Below are 25,885 nucleotides of genomic sequence, written 5' to 3'. Positions count from 1 at the left end.
TTCATCCACCCTGGTATTGCACTATTTTAACCACTTCATGTCGATTAACGCATTTATTTGTATTGTAAATAAAATGAAATAAAATAAATACAAAATGAAATAAAAAAATAAATAAATTTGTTTTGGAGAGACTTCTGGCAGATGTTTTTTAACGCCTGCAACAACTTGGGATTTTCCTTGTGCGATATCTATACATAGTACAGTTGTATAGTTTTTGCACACATTGTCCCCACAGAAAACAGCTTAAATCCTCCAAAAATAATCGCAAACATGATTTTTTTTGTGGTACATTATGTAGGATCCAAACTGCCTCAATCTTCCAAAATCATCAAAATCTTTGGTTGATTGTGAACTACACGTACCTGGGACAGTACGCAGTACATTTGCTGTATGTACATTGTACACAGTACATGTACTTGTACATTGTTACAGGCCTGGAATTTCACGGAGTTCATGGCCTCCGTTGCCCTGGTCTTGGCCTTGGTGCTCTTTCAAAAATTCCCATAGACTTTAAGATTTTCCAATGGAAGTGCCCTTTTCAAAATGAAAATGGCCTTGCCCTCTAAAAGATGAAATTCCAGGCCTGCTGTTACAATCATGACATTTGGGCGTAAGCCACTGTAGACACATAGGTTATTAGGTATTAAGCACAGACAGAATGAACACTATGCATCACCTATTGTAAAGTAGTTGTGTGTTTCAAAATGCTTAATTTATGTTGTTGATGTAGGCTTTTTTGCAATCAGTTGCACTTAGCATTATACCACAGTATGTACATAAATGACCAGTGCTTGATCATGCAAATACTGTGTACATAAGATTAAGTTATTATAATGAACTATGGTGTGTTCATTTATTAATATAGAGTATCGGGCTTCATGAATACTTGTGTGATGAACATTGGTATAAATGATGAATGAAATGAGTTTCTGTAATAAATATCACACCATCCCACCCCAACCATGACACCAATATGCATGCTGACTCATCCCTTCACATGTGTTATGAAGGTTCAACCATAGAGCTTTGCAAGCACAGTTCCAGTATACGCCTCTCTTAATACTTATAAATGCATGACGTCATAATTCTTACCCAAATTGAGGCTATGGGCGCACGTTTCCCATCACTTGCAGTGGCTGCGCCCATCGCCTCGTTTTGAGTTAGCATTGTGATGTACCTCATGCATAAATATTAAGAGAGGCATATAATGTGTACTCTGAGATGCTCTGAACATGTAGGTAAAATATTTTATACAAACTACACATTGTGTACAGTTGTGGCACATTCCATAATGTGCAGCGCACTTTACAGTACACATTCTTATCCTGTCCACATTTTGGGAGTGAAAATGTACACAAAGGAATTGATTCCCCAAATGACAGCAATGGCAGACACATTTTGCTGAGGTGTCTTCCACATTGTGTAAATGGTTAATACACAGATTTTGAAATATCCACTAGACCACAAGCAAGCCTGTATGCTTTGTTTTTGAAAGGGCAACTTGGGCACCGAGGCATTTGTTCCTTGGTAAAGACACCTTATGAGGAAGTTATAAATTTCCATACCATTTCAGTTGCACTAAGACAATAACCAGCTGGGGGCATCAAGGCAATCGCCTTTGTTGCCTCCGTGAAGTACAAACCTCATCCTGACAGTTCAACAAGGGACATACACTACAAAGACTGTTATGTTGTCTTGTACAATTTTGGGACTTTGTTAAAAGATACATTTGTCAAGTGACAATTCTCAGTTTCAAGACCTGATTGGAGATTTCCTCGTAATTTAAGCCCTGATACATCATGAGGGATAGAATTTCAAAGCACATTGTACAATGTTCTATAGTACATTAGGAATGGCAAAGGGCACAGAGGCGAAGCTTAGAGATGAGTGATGAGGCGTTGCCTCTATGCCTCTTCAAAATATTCCCCTTAAGCAGTTGGGTTTCCGTGATTGAAGTGTTGCAAAACAAGTCACTGTGTTACATGTACCTAACTAAATTTATTGCCAGATGTTCGTAGTCCATGTAGGTGAAAATGTGCAAGCAAGGTGTTCAGTTAATTGAATATCTTATTTCTTTAAAATAACAAGTAAATCGGGTGACCTTAATTTTTGAACAGCCTCTGAAGAGAGGCACATACCCCTCCCCTCTGGAAAATACTACCACTTTAAGTATGTTGAAAATAAAGATAACATTTCCCTGAAATTGTATCCTGCATATTTTACTTGTAATGTAAACATTTACAAACATGTCCGTGTAGATGTGATTACACTGGGCATTAACGTCACAGTGAAATAAGTATGTATTTGAAGCATACGTTTATTCTTCGTGTGACTAATGGCTTAAAGTTTTAAAACGCTATTAACTGAACTTACAATCAAGGTTGTGGTTTCACAATGACTATAATAAAGTATTCTCGTCTAGTTACTAAATAACATAATCATGACATTAAACCAATGTTTATGTGAGAGAGATTGGCTGTTGCCAGCTTTGTGGAAGTTTGCAGAGTTTCCTTGACAGGACGAACATCTAAACAAACAACCCTCTTTAAAGTACTCGTACATTATAATATTTACATCCTTTAACTATTGAATAATGTTAAAAGAAATCTGTGTACAACTAGTAGAAATAATTCATGTAGCTATTCAGGAATTCAGAAAGCTGATTGGTGCTATTGGAGACGTCAGAGTCGTTGCCTTTTGAGCTATTCAAATTCCTTCCCCTTCATGAATAAAGTGTCTGACTTGATCATTGATTCATCATCAGATTCTACAACACCTGTCACCTTGAGTAAAGCTAGGACTGTCGTCAGAGTGATTTTCATGCTTAAAGGAACACGTTTCCGGTCGAGTTGGTCTTTGAAAAGCGTTTGTAACCGTTTGTTATAAAATGCATATGGTTAGAAAGATGTTGTAAAAGTAGAATACAATGATCCACACAAACATGCCTCAAAATTGCACAGTTTTCCTTTTACCTTGTCGACTAATACGATCGGCCATCCATCATAAATGGCCAACCGTGTTAGTTCACAAAGTAAAAGGAAAACCACTCAATTTTGAGGCATATTTGTGTTGATCATTGTATTCTACTTTTAAAACATCTTTCTACCCATATGCATTTTATAACAAACGGTTACAAACGCTTTTCAAAGACCAACTCGACCGATCAAAGGCAATTTGTTCCTTTAAGGCTGGGTCACATCAAAATAGTTCTCAAACCCATCCTAAAAATATTGCAAAACGGGTTTGGTCTGTTGCTACTACGTCCACTCTGTTTGCACACAGTTTGAGCTCATTCAGCTACATTTTTTGTGTTGAATTCAATTCAATTCAATTCAATTCAATTCAATAAAACAAATGTATTGAGAACGAGTTTGGTGTGATGAAGGCTTTAGCAAAAAGCGTGATTCCAGCAAGGAAAACGATTCTGACTTTGATTCAATTTGAATTTGTCTTCAAACGATGTTTATTTGTTAATATATTTTTGTGTTTTTCTTCAGGTGAAGATCAGCTTCTAGGAAGCATCCATTCAAGCAATGACCACAGAGAACGGCAACTACCAGCCTGAGGACGACCTAGACGACACCTTCGAGCAAGACCTACGTGACATGCTGAGAGACGGCCCGTCCTTATCAGACGCAGCAGCAACCATTCAGAGCAGTACCTCGGCCAAGGGCGGCAGTGGCGGTCAGTTTACAGGCGTTGACCTGTCTAGTCCCCAGAAGTCACCCATGTCATCACCACCTCAACCCAGAGTCATCCAAAACCCATCCGTAGGCAGCCGCCTCGCTCACCCAGCAGGAGGAGCGGGTAGGTTGTCCTCACCTCCATCCATTACCCCTAAATATTTCAAAGCAGATTTTTGTGTGAGTTTTTCATACATAGGAAGAGGCAGACATTGGAGATGACACTGAAAAAGGATTATATGCCTTTGGTGTTTGGAACCCACTGTTTGATTCAATTATATTAGTTGTAGTACCATAAAACTAACCTGTGAAAATATTTCCCTCCAAATTCAAGCCCTGTATAACAAATTTTGAATGTTTTTAAAGAATTGCAATAATCCTGGATTAATCAAATGTACAGTGTTGGTATTTTGGGTTGATTCATATCATTAAAGGGAAGGTACACGTTTGGTTATTACTCAAAACAAATATTAACTTAAAAACTGACTTGGTAACAAGCATTGGAGAGCTGTTGATAGTATAAAACATTGTGGGAAACGACTCCCTCTGAAGTAATATATATTTTTTTAGAAAGAGGAAAGTTCTCACTAAAATAATAAAAGACTTTTAGCTAGAAGTCTTTTAATCTTATCTGAAAGCACATAATTTCGTCCAACAAGGGTGTTTTTTCTTTCATCACTTTATTGCAACTTGTTATTTTATGGTTATGATGGGATACACCAAGTGAGAGGACTGGTCTTTGACAATTACCAAACGTGGACCTTCCCTTTAAGGAAGCATCTCTTGACTTTGAAGTTGAGATTGGGGCAAATTTATTGTTACATAAATTTGCCAGCCGTAACACACAAGCGTGTACAGTGTATTGTAAATTTATCATTCAATATATTGAATTGCTGATACGATGAACGATGATCACTCGGAGTTGTGTACGTAAATAGCTCTTGAGAAAGTCAATACACAGCCTTGTGTACACTTACTTTCATGTACGCAATGTACACACACGTAGGTTTCTACTTGTATAGTTTTTTTCCTTTTACTTCCATTACATGTTATGTAGAAAAGTCTCATCTGTGACCAATTTTATTGACCAGCTTTACCGGCTTAAAAGCATTTTTATGGTGATTTATTTTTGGAGTAATTACCAAGGGACTATACCCTTGCTTTAAACTGCGCATAGACTAATTTCCATTAGTACATAAATTAATTTCCAAAGGTATACCTGGCCTTTTAACACCACGATTAAATCCTATTATCCTAAAAATAAGTTTTCACACGAGTCTCCGCCCCTTAAACTGCGCATAAATTAATTTGCATAAGCATGCATTCCAAAGGAATACCCTCCCTCTAAACTGTGCATAGATTAATTTCCAATAGCGCATAAATTAATTTCCACAGGAATACCCTCCCTTTAAACAGCGCATAAATTAATTTCCATTAGCACACAGTGCATTCTGCACTGGGGCAGACGACACTTGGTTTGTTTTCACAAATCACACTCCATTAGATAACGTCTTACGACGAGGCATTGGTTTACCCTGTCCCCTCTTGCTTTTTCGCCGCGATCAATTGCGATTATTTCAAGATCCCAGCGGACTTATCATCGGCAGCACAGCGCGATGCCGACAGTGATCCTGCGGAGAAATCAGTTGTGTGGTAATTACAGCATAACCAGCGAGTGTGGCATCCCTCATGTACACGACAGGTGTAATTTGTACATTCAAACATTCATCAGTGATGATTTTTTAAAGGCGGTGGACACTATTGGTAATTACTCGAAATATTTTTTAGCATAAAACCTTACCTGGTAACAAGTAATGGGGAGAGGTTGGTAGTATAAAACATTGTGAGAAACGGCTCCCTCTGAAGTGGAGTAGTTTTCGAGAAAGAAGTTATTTTCCACGAATTTGATTTCGAGACCTCAAGTTTAGAACTTGAGGTCTCAAAATCAACCATATGAAAGCACACAACTTCGTCTGACAAGGGTGTTTTTTTCTTTCATTATTATCTCGCAACTTCGATGAACGATTGAGCTCAAATTTTCACAGGTTTGTTGTTTTATGCATAATATGTTGGGATACACCAAGTGAGGAGACTGGTCTTTGACAATTACCAATAGTGTCCACTGTCTTTAAAGGGTTTTGGGATTTTTTGTATGACGACACAAAACACATTTGTCCACATTTACATTAAACTTGAAACACAGTAAAAGTAGAAAGCTTCCCTTAAAATATTATTTGCTGAGGCGATGTAATTTTTGAAGATAGAGTAAAACAATTTGGTGAAAATAGTTTTTGTCTCAGTGAGACGAAAATTATTTAAGCATGTACACTGTTCAATGGATTTACGCCACTCTCCTGAAAACATTGCTCGAAGATTTTTACTTTGTTCTCAAAAGCTTAATGACTAATGAAGCTGAAACTTCTGCAGGTAAATTATATTACATATAATATTCATTCACAGTGAGTAGGAATTTGTGTCATGGCCAAAAAACTTGATCTACAAAAGGTATCAAAATCTCTTAAAGGGAACACATAAAGTAAAGCTCGACAGAAGTGTACACTCAAATAATGCCAGCAGTTTTCAATGTTTCTTTGACCTTTTTATTCCAATGTTTTTTTGCTAATTTTAAAATAACACTTTCAATCTGAAAGCGTGCCTAAAAACCTTCCTGACTTAAATTACACAAGCTTCAGTTCATGGAGTGACAGCAATATATTGATTTCTTCCCCTAGCATTACATATTCTACATAAAGTGATTGAAACTTGAATCTCTTCGTGAATTCTTGTGTAATATTTCAAAGCTACAGAATACTTAGATGTTGATTTGGTGTTGTCTGCCAACTCAGCAGGCCCAATAGAACTGCTTAGCAGCCAATTTAAGCTAACTGCGCAACTTCCATTTACTTCTAATTACTTCTAACCAAAGCCAGTGGAAAGGGCAACCTTCCATCAATTTCACTGTAAGCAAATGACTTATTATCAAACCACGGCTACCTTATTTTCTTGCTAACCTTTGAAACACTTTGGGCTTTAAAAGCAATTCTTTCCAGTTAAAGGCAGTGGACACTATTGGTAATTACTCAAAATAATTATTAGCATAAAACCTTACTTGGTGACGAGTAATGGGGAGAGGTTGATAGTATAAAACATTATGAGAAACGGCTCCCTCTGAAGTGACGTAGTTTTTGAGAAAGAAATAATTTTTCATGGATTTGGTTTTGAGACCTCAGATTTAGAATTTGAGGTCTCGAAATCATGCGTCTGAAAGCACACAACTTCATGTGACAAGGGTGTTTTTTCTTTCATTATTATCTCGCAACTTCGACGAACAATTGAGCTCAAATTTTCACAGGTTTGTTATATTATGCATATGTTGTGATACACCAACTGTTAAAGCTAATTGTTAAGTCTTTGACAATTACAATAGTGTCCAGTGTCATAAAAAAAGAAATGTGTTTACTGTTAAGCAGCTCTATAAAATTGGCCTCTGTGTCTGTCATTAAGGACCTGTGTCTTTTTCATAACATTAACATTCATGACATTGTTTCCAGTTCATAATGTCCTCATTTGTTTCTGTCATACTTTATTCCTTGCCTTAGATCTAAAAGCATAACATTTTTAATCCTCTTCATCAAGTTTATTTGAAAGTTTGTTTTCTCACCAACAACAATTTCAACACCCTCTGATAACTGAACACCTAAACTGTTAGACTCGATTTCAAAGAGCTACCTAACGACCGATGTTGTGCTTGCTGTACTATTTTATACCACTGCTAATCCCAAGCACACTAAAAGGCATGCTAAACTTCCAGTGCTTACTGCACGAAAATGAATGACGTCACAATGCAAACCATGGTGAACGTGCAAGCTGGCTCCCTAATTTTCTTGCTCACCTGTGAAATAGGTTTACACCTTGGCAAATATTCCTGCTACAGTAAGCATGAAAATTCGCTTATCGTCAAGCAGCACGATTAATTTTTTATTTTTATATTTAATAGCCTGAAATGTCTATCAAAGCCTCATACCCTAGGTCATTCCTTGTACTCAATTAAATGTTCATACACGTACTTTTCCCCCAAGAGCCAAGTATCATACATGTCATATTTGCGGAGTTTGATGATTCATTTATTGTTTCCAGATCTTTAATTGTTTTACATTTAAAGGAACACGTTGCCTTGGATCGGTCGAGTTGGTCTTTGAAAAGCGTTTGTAACTGTATGTTATAAAATGCATATGATTAGAAAGATATTTTAAAAGTAGAATATAATGATCCACACAAGTATCACTGGAATTTGCGTGGTTTTCCTTTTACCTCGTCGACTAACACGGTCGACCATTTTTGTGAGTCAAAAATTTGACTCCCATAAATGGTCGACCGTGTTAGTCGACGAGGTAAAAGGAAAACCACGCAAATTTGAGTGATACTTGTGTGGATCATTTTAAAATATCTGTCTAATCATATTATGCATTTTATAGCAATCGGTTACAAATGCTTTTCAGAGACCAACTCGACCGATCCAAGGCAATGTGTTCCTTTAACATTGCAATTGATGACCTTATAACACTGGACCAAGGAGGTCACATCATTATAATCATATGCCTGTGTTTTTGACGAGCAATCTAAATACGAAAAGAACTGAAAAAGTGCTGTATGCACTTCATGTCTGGCCATGATATAGGTTATGTCCGTGCTGCATCATCATGATAATGTAGTACGGGTATAGCAGTTTACTTAGGAACAGTATCTGCTGTCTACACTAGTGCTAAAAGCTTGTTATGTCTGGACAAATTTTAAGGGGATTTTGCCACACATGTTTTTTTTCAGGCGTTTAGTACATATGAGTTCCAGTGTTTACATTTTGCCTGTCCTGTAGCTTACAGTTGGTATACTTATCAGTAAATATTGTAGTCTTGGTGCAAGACGTTTCTCATAATCAATTCATTACCAGCCACTTCAGACGCTATATATTTATGTACGTATGCACTTGAACATTTCTCATTTCAATATTTGTTACTAGCGGCTGTGTTTATCGACAGAGTTGCTTGGAAGAACGACTGCAAACAAACTTTCTGCACCAAAACTAATTTTTCTAATGCATTTTGGCCTGTCAGACGAAACTCCTTTTGTTTCTGGCATCGCACAGATACTTTTCCCAGTGTTTTAAGTGAGGTACATAGATTCTAACATAAAAACAACCTACATGTACACATGTACCTTCAATGTCAAAAATTATTAAGCCAACTTGAATCATTGATTAAGAATTGGTTGACCTATAGCAACAAGATGAGTGATATAAACCTATATTCTCACACCATGCGTATCACCCTGTGAGTGTTCTATAACTCCACATATTCTGCTGTTTTAAAAGCTCTAGGCAAAATGTACAGACTGCGCATTATGTCTGCTTTAAGAACAATTATAGCACCCTCTTATGGATTACCCGTATCAAACTCAAGCTTGCACCTTGATGCATATAATGTTGGACGCAAAAGCGCTTTTTTTGTTCCCAGTCACGCTTGTGTGATAACAAATAATATTCTATTACGTCATCATTTCAAACAAACTCCACGCATGGAGGGTAACCTGGGAGGGTGTGATCTCTTCGTGTTTATGATGACTATATAGACGATGTGACCTATGTTTACATTCGAACCGCCCTCTGTTGACAAAACACTCTATACGTCATGTTTCGCCGGGCACTGAGTTGCGCAGTCACAGTAAGATTGCGTACACTTTCTAGCTGGCTGCAAAAACACAAAGGTTTTGCCCGGCGGTATGCGCGCGAATCATGTTATGGTTTTCGTGTGACGTCAGAGGTCACATCGTCTATAGTATCTCCATCAAACTACAACTTCTAGTTTTGTTTAATTTTGAGATTAACATTTGTGTTTGGTCAAGATTTTGGAAATTGATGTTGATTAACTTTTCTCTTTCTAACTAACTCATATTCTTGTTTCTCTCTCTTTTTCCTTTACATCGTCTCCTTCCTGACTGTAGATGAGAACGATCAAGCTCTAGCTACTGACCAATGTAAGCATTTCAGTATCTTGTAAAATAGTTTTATCAAGTGCTGCATGCAAATAGGTTAACAACAGACCCTTCCCATGAAATATGTTAATTGCACAGAGGGCGTGCCCACTAACATTTTGGTTGGCAAAATGAGGGAACATCGTGCTGTTTGGACACGGCTAATGGCTGCGTGGCGCAGACATGTTTGCGCGTCTGCTTAGTGCACAACTCTATGGCCTTTGCCAACCAATAAGGTCTGTACGCATGCGTGAATGTAATTAGCATATTTCATTGGAAGGGTCCATTGTGAGGCTGTGTCCAAGCATGCTATTTGTGTGTTGGATTTTGGCTGGTCCAGTGACTTGCCGGGTCACCAATTTGTAGTCATTGAACTAAACTGAAAGGCAGTGTTGCTGTTTCATGTGATTGGGGGCAAGCTTTAGGTAGTTGAGTGTACACAATAGAAACTTGTGTCAGTGCAACTAGGTTGTATTGATGACAAACAATTATTTTAGCATGTTAAATCCCATTAACCAGTTATGATATTATACCATAACCATAGCATAACTGGTTAATACGTTTTTACATGCTAAAACTGAGACAGAAATTATTTGTTTTACTCATTTCTCAAAGACTACATGTACAGCACCTCGGTAAGTAAAATTTCAAGGGAAGCTTTCTACTATCATAATCTTGAAACTGTAAGTTTAATGTAAATCTGTGGACATGGTGTTTGTGTTTGGAAAAAGTACATAGACCCTTTAACTGCAGTTGTTCTAGTTCCTTCTAGGATGGTTGAGGCATTTCCTTAACTATCCTGGGAAGTAAACAATATACAGGTAACTTTGTTTTTCCTCCAAGGATGGTTGAGGCATTTCCTTAACTATCCTACGAATAAAAATACATAGTAACTGTGTTTTTCCCCTAGGGTGGTTGAGGCATTTCCTTAACTATCCTAGGAATAAAAAATACATAGTAACTGTGTTTTTCCTCCTAGGATGGTTGAGGCATTTCCTAAACTATCCTGGGAGGAAAACAGGTATAGCCACGTTGTTTTTCCTCATAGGATAGGATAGTTAAGGCATGTTTTCCCCTTTGAATGCAGGCATTTTCTTCAAGGTGTAATGTACTGTAAGTGTTATGGAAGTGTACTGAAATATAAACAATTAGGAGTAGTGCTGGGCGAATAGTGAAATTTGGTGGTTGGTTAACCGCTCGCCAACTAACCTGAATTATCCGGATATTCAAATATTTGTTCTCAAGTACTTACATGCTTAATAGTGAACGCCACCACCGCTAAAAAAATTAGTTATTTATTGCTATTAGTTTTAGACTGTCACTCCGTTCATTCATGAAAAATAACTGGATCTAACTTAAAGATGGCGATTTGCTTTTTCTTTTGATCTCGTGATTGACTCTACGTGAAGGAAAACTTTGTAATCTTTCAACAAAAACGTCCGAAATGTCATTGTTTTAACTCTTTACGGAGGTGAGCTTAGTAAAATACTTATTTTATGCTGTTTTATGCTGACTTTATAGAAGTTTCATTAGGATTCAGACAAAACGTTCCTGTCGGTCGTCGTCCCGACAATCGGACGATAATTGGAATCAGGTTTCTTGGTTGTAATTAGAGGACTTTCCGGTTTATTAAATGGTATCGGTAAGGTTGAAAATGGTTATCGCGGTTATGATTAGGAAAAACTATTCGCCATTAACCGGATATTCAAATTATTCGCCCAGGCCTAATTAGGATTATTCCTTTTTGTAGAAAACTGTCTGAATACTGTATGGTTTTGTGTAATCAAGAATAACTGACTAATTATGTGCCTTTTTAAGTTTGCCAAAAAATTGAAAATCTCAAAAAGTGCCAATTGCAGTATCATGTGCATCGTTTGATACTGTAGTATGTACAGTGAGATGATACCGTAATGTACTATTGAGTTGAAAACACAGTCAGTGTAATGTGAGTAACGAGAGTCAATCTCATAAGAGTCAGTGTAATGTGAGTAATAAGAGTCAGTGTTACATATAAGAGTCAGTGTAATGTGAGTAACAAGAGGTAATGTGAGTAACAATAGTCAGTGTAATGTGAGTAACCTAACTGGAGTAAGTGTAATATACCATGACTCATTATAGTTTGAGTAATAAGAGTCAGTGTAATGTGAGTAACAATAGTCAGTGTAATGTGAGTAACCTAACTGGAGTAAGTGTAATATACCACGACTCATTATAGTTTGAGTAATAAGAGTCAGAGTAATGTGAGTAACAATAGTCAGTGTAATATGAGTAACCTAACTGGAGTAAGTGTAATATACCATGACTCATTATAGTTTGAGTAATAAGAGTCGGTGTAATGTGAGTAACAAGAGGTAATGTGAGTATTAAACCTAACTGGAGTAAGTGTAATAATATACCAAGAGTCTTTATAATTTGAGTAATAAGAGTCAGTGTAGTGTGAGTAACAGGAGTCATTATAAGGCGAGTTACCATGAGTAATACAGGTAAAATTGTATGCATGGAATTGTACATGGAAAGCAAGAGGAGCAAACATTGAAATTGAATGCAGCCACTGTGTTCACTGCAGTATGTGCTTCTTAGATGCGGTACAATGAGATCATTCCTACATACATTGATCCCATCTCATTCATCATAACATTCCCTGGAGAAGTCTAGCCCAGCAAAAACAGCAGTTGAAAACACATTCACGTTTAGCATTTGCAATACAGCCTTGCGTTGATTGATGAATGGCAATGCACAAAATGTGAACTTTGAACGCATGTATTGCATACTGTGTAGTGATGATAATTTGCCGGTGACAGGAAGCAATCTCAGGTTGTTGGACCCAATTTAATCAGGTAACTTCCTTGTTACAAGGCTGTATATAGCAATTTATGGAACGAAGGTAAAAATGTCAAAATTATTGAAATCTTTGACTAGTTTAAAGGCAGTGGAAACTATTGGTAATTACTCAAAATAATTGTTAGCATGAAAACTTAATTGGTAACAAGCGATGAAGAGCTGTTGGTAGTAAAACACATTGTGAGAAACATCTCTCTCTGAAGCAACATAGTTTTTCGAGAAAGAAGTAATTTTCCACCAATATATTTGACTTTGAATTTGAGACATCAGAATTAGGTTTTAAGGTCTCGAAAGCAAGCACCTGAAAGCACAAAACTTTATGTGACAAGGGTGTTTTTTCTTCCATTATTATCTTGTTACTTCGACGACCAATTGAGTTCAAATTTTCACAGGTTTGTCATTTTGAGCAACTGTTGAAATGGACTAAGTGAGAAGACTGGTCTTTGACAATTACTAAAGGTGTCCAGGTTCTTCACTCCAGAAAAAAGGTCCCTCTCATACAATGTATCTATAAAGCTACTTGTGTGTGATATTGACTAAAGTGCAAATTGGCTGTTGTGATAATGGACAATGAGCTCTGGTGATGTCTGAGCAGCGGAGTGCGAGTTTGAGTCTTGTCTTGACACTTGTGTCATTAAGCGAGACACTTATCCATTATTGCTTTGTCCTTCCGATGGATTGTAAAGCCAAAGTTTCTGTGTGTTGTGTAATCTTGTAAAAGAACCCAGTGCACTTATCAAAATGAAAAGGGGGTTCGCCCTGGTGTTCCTGGCTGTGGCTGCTGAATGCACTGTAGCATCTTTAAAACCTTATAAGATTCTACATAAATTGGTCTCTAAGATTCAAACTATTCAAAAACCTGTCTTAAAATATTTCTTTGCTCCAACATGTTAACTACCAGGAATAGTCGTTGCCGAGCGGTTAAGAGCACCAAATTCAAACTCTGGTGTTTCTGATCAGCAGAGTGTGGGTTAGAATCCCCAGCCGTGACACTTGTGTCCTTTAAGCAACACACTTAATCATTGAAAACAGAAGGGGTTCACCCTGGTGTTCCTGGCCGTGGCTGCTGTATGCGCCAGAGCATCTTGTAAACCCGTATAAGGTGCTAAATAATTGGGTCTCATAATTCATCACTACAATAACCTATCTTTCTGAAAGTTTGTATATAATATACTCAGCGCCTTGAGTACCTTGTTTGGTAGATACGTGCGCTATAAAGACTTCGATATTATTACCTTACTGGTAGTATGTTTCCAGATATTGCTCCCAGACACCTACATTGTATATCATAGCTCTACGAGTGTAACTTATAATTCATTAGTTTACCCAAAATGACTCTCACAAAAGCTGATAATGATGGTGTAGAATAAGAAAGCTGACTGAAACACATTACAAAAAAACTTTCAAAAGTGAAATTACTCTCACATTCAAATTTCTGTAGTACTTTCAAAAGTGAAATTATTCTCACACTAAATTTCTGTAGTGTAAAAACCTTTTAAAAGTATGTGGCTCCAATTAGTTTATTCTTTAATAATGCCCTGTGACAAACACAACAAAAGAGACAAATATTCTTTTACATCTATTCATATTCTGTTACATGTAGGCCTAATACAAATGGAACCACGCAAGGAGTAATAATGTCAATTGTATTTATAACTCAGCCATCCAGCTTTTTGTTTGCAAAACCTGAAACGTGGTCCAGCTTGCAGAAACACATGAACAGCTGCAGAGCTAGTCTTCATTTCTCGTGGGTTGTTCATAAAAGTGTTTGTTTGTTTTAATAACGTAAGGCGCACTCCCACGACTGTAGCCATCATAACGCATTTGGGACCATCCCATTTGTTTGGTTTGGGTGATTTCATTCACGCTTTACTGCATTCAGACAGGCTGTACACTAACTGTAGATGTACCAGTACACACTACACACAGTGCGGTTACAATACTAAATAGCTTAATGACCCAGTCTTTAACATAATTTATTTATTCATACACAATCAACTGGTGTGTCCTGCATGTGTGTATGGGAATTTCAAGGTAGTGTATGTAGGTAATTAGTTGAATTACTGTCCATTTTGTCAGTAATTTGTGATGCTAAAAGGTTACAGGTACGTTTATAGAGAGTTGTGTTTGATTTGGTCTTTTGGTGTTTTTCATATGTAAACCATTACATGTGGTACATCAGGTACATTGTTATCTAACCATTGAAATTGATTATTTATGCATTTTTGCACTGCAATCTTTCAGCTAAATTTCTTAAGGTGATGAATGAATGCATATATACACATGTGATCTCTCCGTAAAACAAGTAGTATGCATATCTTTAGGGTAATAATATAATATAACAAATCAAGTTATGATGCAGTAAGGTATCTTATGGTGCTTATTGATTCAATTCACCGACGATCATGTCGGTTGTGCAATTTTGGGAGTGAATTTTCCAATGTTTTTTCTGTATTGCACTATTTAGGGGACATGCATGTGGAGAGAGCCAGACGCATTTGGACTCTTGATTCGATGGACTATGTGTGAAACCATGTGTGAAGTCTGTGTTTGTGGTCTAAGTCACAAACCACCAGGGCCCAATTTTTTGGCTCTGCTATACAGTGAATTATGCACTTACGATTACCATTCTCCGCTCAGAGCAGGCGCCAAATTTCTGCACTAGCTGTGTAAGCCCAGAATGCCTTGCCTCGCGAAGTAGGCACGCACACAAGCCAAAATCTCTCACTAACCCGTGACATACGCTTGATGTAAGCACAGAATTCCCTGCTTCTGTAAGCGCCAATTATTTGCTAACAGTCAGCAAGGCCGTGAAAGTGGGCCCAGGATTTGTCTTAAAAGATTATGCGTCGATATTGCCATACTGATTTGTATTGGACACATTTCTTCACACTTAGTTGTCAATTCAATGCAAGTTACCATTGAGTTGCCCAGAGCATTCAAAACGTAATATTGTACTGAGATTTTACCCTAATCTACACCTATCATTGTCTGATTTATCCACAGCTGTACGGCCCACGTTTCCCCCTACAGGTCAACCAATGGCACAGCCAGTGGCCACGATGCCCACAGCGCAGACTACATCCATCGGTAAACCAATGACCGGGATTGGAGGCACTCCGATGGCCCCGGTAGTCGGCCAGACCGGTGAACAGGTGTCCACGTCAGTCATTGCTAAGGCTAAGGTAATAACATTGTTTCATTATTGGTTTATTAAAAATATTCTAACTTCGGAGCCTAAAAGCCCAGTCACACAGGCCACGATAACGAGAATGATAACGAGAATGATAAAAATGCACGCCCTCGATTGGTTGAAATGCTCCACGCACAATACGGCCACGCTCATTCAACCAATCGAGGGCGCCCATTTTTATCGTTCTCATTATTGTTTTCGTTATCGGGGCCTGTGTGACCGGGCCTTAACACAAAATTGTGTTTAAACTACAATTTTTCTTTTAAATAGATTTATAAAAGTACAAAAAATCATTCCTGCGGTTTTAAGGTCGTTGTCCAGTCTGTTCTAGGTTGGCCTATAACTACAAAATTAAGAAATTAAAAACTATTTAGAAACACTAAATAAAATTATAATACGAATAATACAATAATGTCTATTAAACAGGGATGATACTCTTTCTGTTATATCTGATTTTGTTTTTTTACAAGTGAAAAACAAATAGAAACACACACAACAATTACAATAAGAACAAGAAAGTGAGAGGCAAGTAAAAAAAAAAAATGTAAGTAGCAATTGTACCCCCAAAAAGGAGTGAGAGGGAGGGGTTTTAAAATACAATACAATCTTCATAGTAAAACAGACTGTCTGAAACATTTAAAAACACAAAGTTAGGGATATATTTAAAGGCAGTGGACACTATTGGTAGTTACTCAAAATAATTATTGGCATAAAACCTTTCTTGGGTGACGAGTAATGGGGAGAGGTTGATACTTCGAAAGCTGCTGTAAGCTTCTAACCAAAAGTTGTTATCGCCATTTATTTTTAGAGTGATTAACCAAACATACACCTTCCCTTTAAGCAAGTTGTTTTGTGCACCTTTTCTTCTATGGTTGTACAAGCCCACCACAGAAACAAATGGATCTGTAACATTTAGATAATGAAAAAAAAGTAGGAAAGACCATTCCTTAAACCATTAAAAACCCCTTCTACTGTGGCTTGCGGATATTTAGGTGTTTCTTTTTCCTACTGAGAGCAGCTGGCAGCCTCCAGTCATGCCTTATGTTATGATCATCGGCGTGGAAACACACCAGAATCCTCATCGCTATTTAAGTGGTTGCAATTTAGAGCTGTTTCAGCCCCCGGGGCTCGCGGGTGTCATTTCTGCGTTGATCAAACGAAGATGACGACTGGTGCATAATTTCCCGATGAGTCGTCGGTGGGCTCCATGGCTCCAACCAATGCCAGATTTTGTGTTGGAACTTCAATTACATATGCAGTGTGGATTTGTGATTGATCACTTAGATTTGCTTGATTCCTTTATATAAAAAAGGTTCATTCGTTCGTTTTCTTGACCGCAATGTAGCTGTAATAGTCTCACTCAAAAATTGTAGAATCACTATGGATTTTATTGTATATTTTTAAATGTGTTAATTCCAAATATATCTGCACATATGTAATTTGCTTGATATTTTCCCATATGATACACTGTCCTAACATCGGGCATGTTTAGTGTATTTTCTTGTATTGGTTATTATTAATATTTGATTGTTCAGCGAATTTGAGCAAAATTGTTGATTGATGATAAAACCTCAACTTTGTCTCGGTAAAATTATCAAGAACCAGGCCTCGTTTGGTTTAAACCTTTAGTTGAAAACCTCTTCACCAAACATTGATTCCCTTATTAATGACCATCAAGGATACGTCCCTCAACATAACAACTAGTATCGTCTCTTCACAGGTTTCTGCAGGTTTACAATCTACAATGCATCAGGTACATTTTAATAAAATGGTCACTCCAGTTTCATCACCACAAACATTACCATAAAGAAATCTAGTTTTATTTTCAACAACCAAAAGACATTTCCACACTGTTAACCAAAAGACATTTCCACACTGTTTTACATATAAGCATGTTCTGATCAGGCTATATTTGTGGGGTTTTAAATTGTGGTAGCACATCACACACTACTTTCTACTATATTGGTGGTAACAAGGAGTGCCACAAAAATTAACAGCTGAATTGAGTATAGAATGTTGCCTTGTATGTCATGTTCATAAATAACAGGACCTTATTTCATGGCTCTGCTTGCGCCAAATTCTGGGCTTCGATCACCATTCTCCGCTTCCTGAGTAAGCGCCAAATTTTCTGCGCTAGCTTTGAAATGAATAATGCCTAGAATGTGGAGAATATATTGCGTAGAAGCAAAAGTTCACTGCTAACCCGTCAAATATGTTTGCCTAATAATTCCGTGCTTCTGTAATCGCAGATTCTTTGCTTACGGTTAGCAGAGCCATGAAATTGGGTCCTGGACAATTCATGCATTCTGATTGGTCGAGAGGAGATCATGTGGCCATGATTAAACATGTGATGTAAACATGTGATGTAAACATGTGATGTAAACATGGTGAGGAGTGTTTGAACATGGGCTGAGGAAATTTCGCGGAGCTTGCAATTTCACTGCCCAAGTTGGTCGCATATTAAGTTTTCCTAAGTTTTACTGTAGCAGGAGATATTGCTGCCCACAAATGTCTATGGAATTATTGCTGCCCTCAAGTCTCAGGAATTATTGCTGCCGTTCTCAAGTCTTAGGAAATATTGCTGCCCTCAGGTCGTGGGAAGTATTGCTGCCCTCAAGTCTTAGGAATTGTTACTGCCCTCAAATCTAAGGAATTAATGCTGCCCTCAGGTCTTCGGAAACATTGCTGCCCTCAAGTCTTAGGAACTGTTACTGCCGTCAAGTCTCAGGAACTGTTTACTGCCCTCAAGTCTTAGGAACTGTTTACTACCCTCAAGTCTTAGGAACTATTGCTGCCCTCTATAAGTCTTGGGAAATATTGCTGCCCGCTATAAGTCTTGGAAATATTGCTGCCCTCGTGCCTTAGGAAATATCGCTGCCCTCACAAGTTTTGCAGAAGTTTGAGTACATTTTTAAGACTTTGTGCTTTCATCAGTCACAATTCAGAAAGGAGTTTTGGCTGTGTACTTGGTTTAGTGGTGCATGATAGAACCCCAAGTGATAATCATGGAAGAGTAGAGGTGTGAGACTAATTTATATACATTTCCTGCTTTATATCAAGCCATCAATCTTTTCATTGACACACATTGTTTAATGTAAAATAACACCAAATAAACTTCATATTATACATTGTACATGTAATTTATAGAGTAGGCCTACACATCAAATAAATCTCATGTACACGTGTGTAATAGACCCTTCCCATGAAATATGTAAATTGCACATAGCGCGTGCGCACTAACGTTTTGGTTGGCAGAATGAGGGAACATCGCGCTGTTTTGTACACGGCTAAAGGGTGCGTGACACACACGCGATTGCGCGTCTGCTTAGTGCACAACTCTATGGTGTTTGTCAACCAACAGGGTCTGTATCATGCGTGAATGTAATTAGCATATTTCATGGGAAGGGTCCATTCATAAGTTTACAGATAAACTACCCTAATCTGTTGCCCAAAATATCCTTTATTTCAGTAGTAGTTCAATGTAATGCACTCATTAATTCTTCAACGTTTTAAGTACATGTAAGCTGCTGCAACCGATGGCTTTTAAACTTGACTAATCAGAGCCCAATCTCATGGCTCTGTTTACCGCAGAATTATGCGCTTAAGATCAGCATTCTCTACTTACTGTGCAAGTGCCAAAGTTCAACGCTAAGAATGCCTAGTAACATGGAGTATGCATGCGCACAAACCAAAATTTCCTGCTACCCCGCGAAATACACTTGACGCAAGCACATCATTTCCCGCTTCCACAAGCACAGATTCTTTTCTTATGGTAATCAGAACCCTGAAATTGGGCCCTGCTCTACATGCTTATATTCCTGAGATTAATTCCAACCAAAGGACTCAGAATTTGCAGGACTGTTAAAGGCAGAGGACACTATTGGTAATTACTCAAAATAATCATGAGCATAAAACCTTACTTGGTAACGTGTAATGGGGAGCTATTGATAGTATAAAACATTGTGAGAAACGGCTCCCTCTCAAGTAACGTAGTTTTTGAGAAAGAAGTAATTTTCCACGAATTTGATCTCGAGACCTCATATTTAGAATTTGAGGTCTCGAAATCAAGCATCTGAAAGCACACAGCTTTGTGTGACATGGTGTTTTTTTCTTTCATTATTATCTCGCAACTTCACCCGCTTGAGCTCAAATTTGCATAATGTTTGTTATTGTATGCATATGTTGAGCTACACCAAGTGAGAAAACTGGTCTTTGACAATTACCAATAGTGTCCAGTGTCTTTATATACCACTATTACAATTATGGCTTTATAGTCATTCATCTATGAATTTAAAAATTTTACATAAGTCAAAAATTAACATAATTTGATTCCCTTTCTCTTGTTTTCAACAGTTGGACAGTCTGAAGAGCTGGAGTATCTCCACCTACAAGTGTACCCGTCAATTGGTTCAAGAGAAACTCGGCAAGGCCTCTCGGACTGTGGACTTGCAGCTGGAGGCTCAGATTGAGGTATTGAGGGACACGCAGCGGAAGTATGGAAACATCATGAAGCTTGCACGGACATTGACAAATCACTTCTATCAGGTATGCTGTGGTTCTAAACCAACATGAAAAGTAACTGCCCATTCCTAATGCCCGGTTCATACTCCCTGCAAATGAGAATGCAGTACGAATTTTTATGTCACATGGCTGTTTTCTCAGCGATTGTTTTGCAGGAATTGAGCGCAAGTCAACTGACGCAAATTATTCGTTGCGAATTTGTGACATCAAAATTTCTTTCGCAATCGCATTCACAGGAAGAATGAACAGGGCCTAATTTCAACACTCTGCAACGGTAAGCAAATTTGCGTGCTTACTGTAGCAGAAAAATTTGCTTAAGCCTTAGCGTATTTTACAGGTTAGCAGAAGAATTTGGCCGCATTGTGACGTCATTTATTTTCGTGCTGTAAGTACCGGAAGATTAGCATGCCTTTTTGTGTGCATACGGTTAGCAGCGCTATGAAATAGAAATTGCACAGTAAGCACAAAATCGGCCGCTTAGCAGCGCTATGAAATTGGGCCCTGGGCTTTGTCCGACCTTCAGATAGGCTATGGTTCTAAACCAATATGAAGAATAACTGGCCATCTGTAATCCAACTTTCATTCATGATTTCACTTTGCCTTAACATGAAGGGAAGGTGTAATTGTACACCACTAGAAGAGTGCCTTAGTCCAAACCTTAACGAGAATAAATCAAATTTCTAGCTACAATTTGATTGAGTGGTCAGTGCCAATATTTTGTAAAATAACATGTTATGTAGAAAATATTTTTTGTAGTACAATTTTTGCAACATATCGTTAATCAGTTTTGTACCTGTTACACATTTTCTGAAGGGTACACATTTAGTAAAAGTACACTATATCGATATCTGAAACAAAAGTCGCATTCCCTGAAGGTGATCCCCTGGCTGCCGCTTCCAAGGTTTTATCGTAATTTGGGTGTGATCCTTGGCTACACGGCAGTTAACGGTTGTATGGCTTCTGACTGGCACCCCTGAACAAATATATTAACAAAATAGGGACACCGCCAATATAGGGCTAGATAGCTCAGTTGGTAGAGCGCCGGCACGTTAATCCGGAGGTCGTTGGTTCGAATCCCACTCTAGTCAATTCTTTGTTCAACCCCCAAAATTACTTATTTGAGTAGTTACACATTCAAAGTGTAGATCTTGTAAAAATGGTTTGGTCTAGTAACAGTATGGAGTTTTAAGACCTTTTGGCCAAATGAAGATTTTACTAGAATTTGAGTCATGGGAAGGGGAAAAGTACAGTCAGAATTTTTTTTAAAGAATTTTGTTTCCCCTGGGACTGTTGTTGGTGTTTGAAATAGAGTAGAGTTCAAATACATGTATGCAAGCTTGACCCTAATCAGGATTATTTTTAGCTGAGGATTAGCCCGAATATTAAGGATAAAACCTGCACAATTGGGGATCACTCAACCAAGTTAATCCACTTTATCTATGTGCTATTCCAATGTAATCCAATACTTTGGAATCTTTTCTCTTTGTAATACCGAAGACAGTTGGGGGTGGACTTGAGCCAATCTGCTACCGTTAAAGTGACCTGTGTCCTTATTTAAACTGGATCCAATGTTGAAATTGGGTTTGACTGCTTCATTTTGTATTCAGCTTTGAGTTGCTTGATTTATCTGTCTGGAGGTCAAAGTCTTATAGGTTGGGTCATAGATTGGTAACTACTCTAAACATTAATGACTATAAAACATATTTGGTTAGAAGCACTGCAGCTGTTCAAAGTGTAAACGTTCGAGAACGGATTTATGGTTTGGATAATATTTCACACCAAAACATTTGAATCTGAGACGAATTGTTTTTTTTAGATTTCTAAGGGTTGGTGTTCATTTATGAATGCTGCGGCCAGACACCTTGCTAATTGTGGATGAATTCAATTTTGCCTATGAATCAGTATTAAGTTGACAAAAGCCAATCTATGAACCTACTTTAAAATACATCAAGCTAAACCCTTTTAGATAGAAGTGTGTAGCATTGAACTTTATCTTCCAGTGCGCGCTAATCCACCAATCAGATGCTCGAACTAGAGGGTGATATAAAAACATACTACTTCCTCTGTTTTTATTGCACAGTGGGTATTGCTTGTGTCAATGCGTCACACTCCGTATACGGACAGGTCAAAAATATGATTCTAAACTTGTGTGCGTGCATGCTGTTCGTCGCGAAATAACGTTCTTATAAACTTTGCGCGTTGCACATGAAACTGGAAGATAAATTTGTTATAACACGCACGCTCGTGGAATTCAAACAAATATATAGCGCGTCTGCATCCCATATCCAACTTGGCCTTTGGCCTTGTTGGATATGGGACGCAGAAGCCCTATATTTTTCTCGCGCTTGTGTGATAACTTATAATAACGGCACTGGGTGTGTTTCTATAATATTTGAGTTTGTGAGCTTTTTTGCTGATGTCTCCCTGCAGCCTGCTCACTTTTGCACTTAATAGTACGATGTTACTCACATGTGAGGCTTGTACTCGTATAGGAAGAAGAAGAAGAAGAAGAAGAGTATATTTCAGTACATGTATTTAGGCAAATCATGTCGCTGTAACACCCTCAATGTTCAGGGGCATTTATAACCAGAACAAAATAAAACATCGAAGTTGCTAGAAAATAATGAAAGAAAGATCACCATTGTTGAACTAATTTGTGTGCTTTCAAATGCCTGAGTAAGGCTTCAGGCCTGAAGTCTTTCTCAGATTCAAATGTTTGAGTAAGCAATACCCTCTTTTTCAAAAACTCTGTTACTTCAGAGGGATGTATGTCACACAATGTTTTATACTATCAACAGCTCTTCACCACGTTAAGTTTATGCTAATATATATTTTGAGTAATTACCAAACGTGTCCAGTGCCTTTAAGCAGCTTTAGGAAATTGGGCCCTGATATGTGGTTAAAGTGCCTGGTCATTAGTGTGTTTGGATAAACGAACACACTAGTGGAAGAATTTGGCAATTAATTAATCTGCCCTCTAGTGTCAGATTATCTCACACCATTGAACGAGAGATTTCTTAAATAGATGGCTTAGGCTTGATGATCTTCAGTCAGGAAATTTCTCTTTATATAATAAATACTTGTATGCTGATTTTAATTTAGCCGGAAGGGAATTTACTTAAAGACACTGAACACATTTAGTAACTACTCAAAATATACAAGGAACGGAGAGCTGTTGATAGTATAAAACATTGTGAGAAATGGCTCCCTCTGAACTGGTTTTTAAGAAAGAGGTAATTGCTCACTCAAATAATAAAATACTTCAGGCCTGAAGCCCTTTATTAAGCATCTGAAAGCACAACAAGTTTTGCAATAAGGGTGTTTTTTTCTTTCATTATTCTCTTTTCATGAAATATGCTAATTACATTCACGCATGCGAACAGACCCTGTTGGTTGGCAAATGCCATAGAGTTGTGCACTAAGCAGACTCACAATTGCCATTTTCCCTCGTTTTTGCCAACCAAAATGTTAGTGCTCACACATATTTCATGAAAAGGGTCCTTTTACTATGAGATTTGAACTTGTTGACTTTCATTTGCATCCAATTCTTTTAAAGCTTGATCCCTGTTAGAGACCTATAGTTACTTCCCTGACCCCAGAGTCTTCTCATCTATCCCCTCCAGGTGGTTCAGACACAGCGCTCTCTTGGCGATGCCTTCGGAGAGCTGGCCCAGAAATCAACGGAGCTGTCGGAGGAGTTCAGCTACAACGCTGAGACGCAGAAATCGTTGTGCGGGAATGGGGAGACGCTCCTGGGTGCTCTGACCTTCTTCACATCCAGCGTGAGTACGCTGTGCAATAAGACGATGGAGGACACTTTGCTTACTGTCAAACAGTATGAATCAGCGAGGTAAGATAATAATATTATAGAACATTTATAATGGGCAGAAATCCCACCAATAAGGCATATAGAGCAAAATAGACAACACAGAAAGAGCAACAACACAGAATGAGCATAATTTACACATGACTCTGGCCATAAGCAGTTTACTTTAGAAGTGTTTTTAGCCTATTATTGAAAGCCTCAAGTGATAAAGAAGTCATACATGTATGATTGGGAAGTGAGTTCCAAAACCGGGGAAATGCTACGAGGAGAAAGCTCTGTCACCCCAGATGATTTAGTAGGATTTGACATGATGTAGGTTTTGCCAAGAAGATTTTTTGCGGCTGATCACAAACTAGATCGAGATGTGGGAATGTAAATTTCAAGTAGTTCTGAGATGTATGATGGAGCTTGGTTATTGAAAGCACGGTAGGTTAGAAGCAACAACTTTGACTCGATCCTTAGATGAACAGAGAGTCGGTGTAACTCACAAAGAACAGGGGTTATTTGCATGGAAGGCCTGAAGTGCATGATAAGGCAAGCCACCATGGTTTAGTTGCTGTTGAGCAGAGTTCAATCGCAAGGCCCCCCTGCTCGCCAAGTGACATTGAAAGAAGTGGTTTATACTCAAGTCAAGACACTTCTATTTGTAGTCTGCCTGAGCAGTGGAATAATTGTTTAATATTGAGACCAGAGCAGTCAGGAAACAGCTTGTACCAAAATGCCCTGAGCAGCCGTCAACAGCCACAAATCTTACATACTTTTCCACTTGACCCCCAAAAAGTCATAGTAATGGTTATTGACTTAAATTGACAATTTCTCAATGTTGTCTATGTCATGTATGTTAACATAGGAGCTATAACAACATTATACATAATTTGATAAAGTTAAGCATCACACTAAGTTTCAATCACTCTGTATATGATTCCTCAACAGAGTGGAGTATGACGCTTACCGGGCGGACCTGGAAAGTCTACAATTGGCACCCAAGGATGCCACAACTCAAGCCAGATTACATGACGCTCGTATTAAGTACGAAACGCAGAAGGAAAGATTTGACAAGCTGAGGCAAGACGTCGCGGTCAAACTCAGATTCCTGGAAGAGAATAAGGTAAGGCATTCTGATGGCCTCTCAACGCAAAAAATCTGCAAGACCACAGGGCTCAAAATGTTTACTGAACCAGAGTTCTTTTTTCACAATGTGAATTACATTTGAATTCCTCATAAGCTTGGGCGATATCACGATATTATCGAATATCGCGATATTAATTTGGACACGATTTCGATATCGGATGGATTTGGTTTTAATCGAAATATCAATATATCGCGATATATTTGCTAGCTGAGACATCTTGCACCCCATAGGTTTGGAGTAAAACCAGAAGAATAGGTCATTAGAACACCTCTCTTATGCTAGGACTGTCTCTTCTACAACTTTCACTTGGAGTTTTAAGACTGATGATGTAAAATTTCATTAATCGCGATTATATCGAATATCGCGATATTGTCGGCGATATATCGTGAATAAAATAAATCGATATCGCCCAAGCTTAATTCCTCAGACTATAGTGACAGTTGCTATGTCAAATGGTTCAAGGCAAGCCTGTGCATAGCAACCACCAGATGAGCAAACCATTGTGCAATACACATTCATTCAGAATAGACTGATCCATTATGCTTTACCCCAATGCGTATTGACCAATCACAACCCAAAAGTCAGACAAATAAAGTCCGACATGCGTGCGCGTATGCTTGGCGCACGTATGCTTGGCATGCGTGGCAGAGCTGTGAAGAATA

At 38.1% G+C, this 25,885-nt stretch overlaps 1 protein-coding gene across 3 annotated transcripts in view; it reads left to right on the top strand.

Annotated features, from left to right (window-relative positions):
- The window catches only part of LOC139936409 (arfaptin-2-like), a 30,815-nt gene that overhangs the window by 1,904 nt on the left and 3,026 nt on the right, over positions 1-25,885 (top strand). The window contains exons 2-7 of one of the 3 annotated variants that reach the window (XM_071931230.1): positions 3,498-3,684; positions 9,681-9,713; positions 15,558-15,736; positions 20,098-20,289; positions 23,889-24,115; positions 25,025-25,199. In XM_071931230.1, coding sequence (XP_071787331.1) covers positions 3,534-3,684; positions 9,681-9,713; positions 15,558-15,736; positions 20,098-20,289; positions 23,889-24,115; positions 25,025-25,199 — 957 coding nt within the window. In that variant the 5' untranslated portion in view covers positions 3,498-3,533. Of the gene's footprint in view, positions 1-3,497; positions 3,808-9,680; positions 9,714-15,557; positions 15,737-20,097; positions 20,290-23,888; positions 24,116-25,024; positions 25,200-25,885 lie in introns of all 3 variants that reach the window. The other 2 variants (XM_071931228.1, XM_071931229.1) reach the window with 2 other exon arrangements.

Source organism: Asterias amurensis, chromosome 4 (genome assembly GCF_032118995.1).
Source record: "Asterias amurensis chromosome 4, ASM3211899v1".
NCBI classification, from domain to species: Eukaryota; Metazoa; Echinodermata; class Asteroidea; order Forcipulatida; family Asteriidae; genus Asterias; species Asterias amurensis.
The sequence above is the reverse complement of the archived record's forward strand: the minus strand, read 5'-3'. Positions and strand labels throughout refer to the sequence as shown.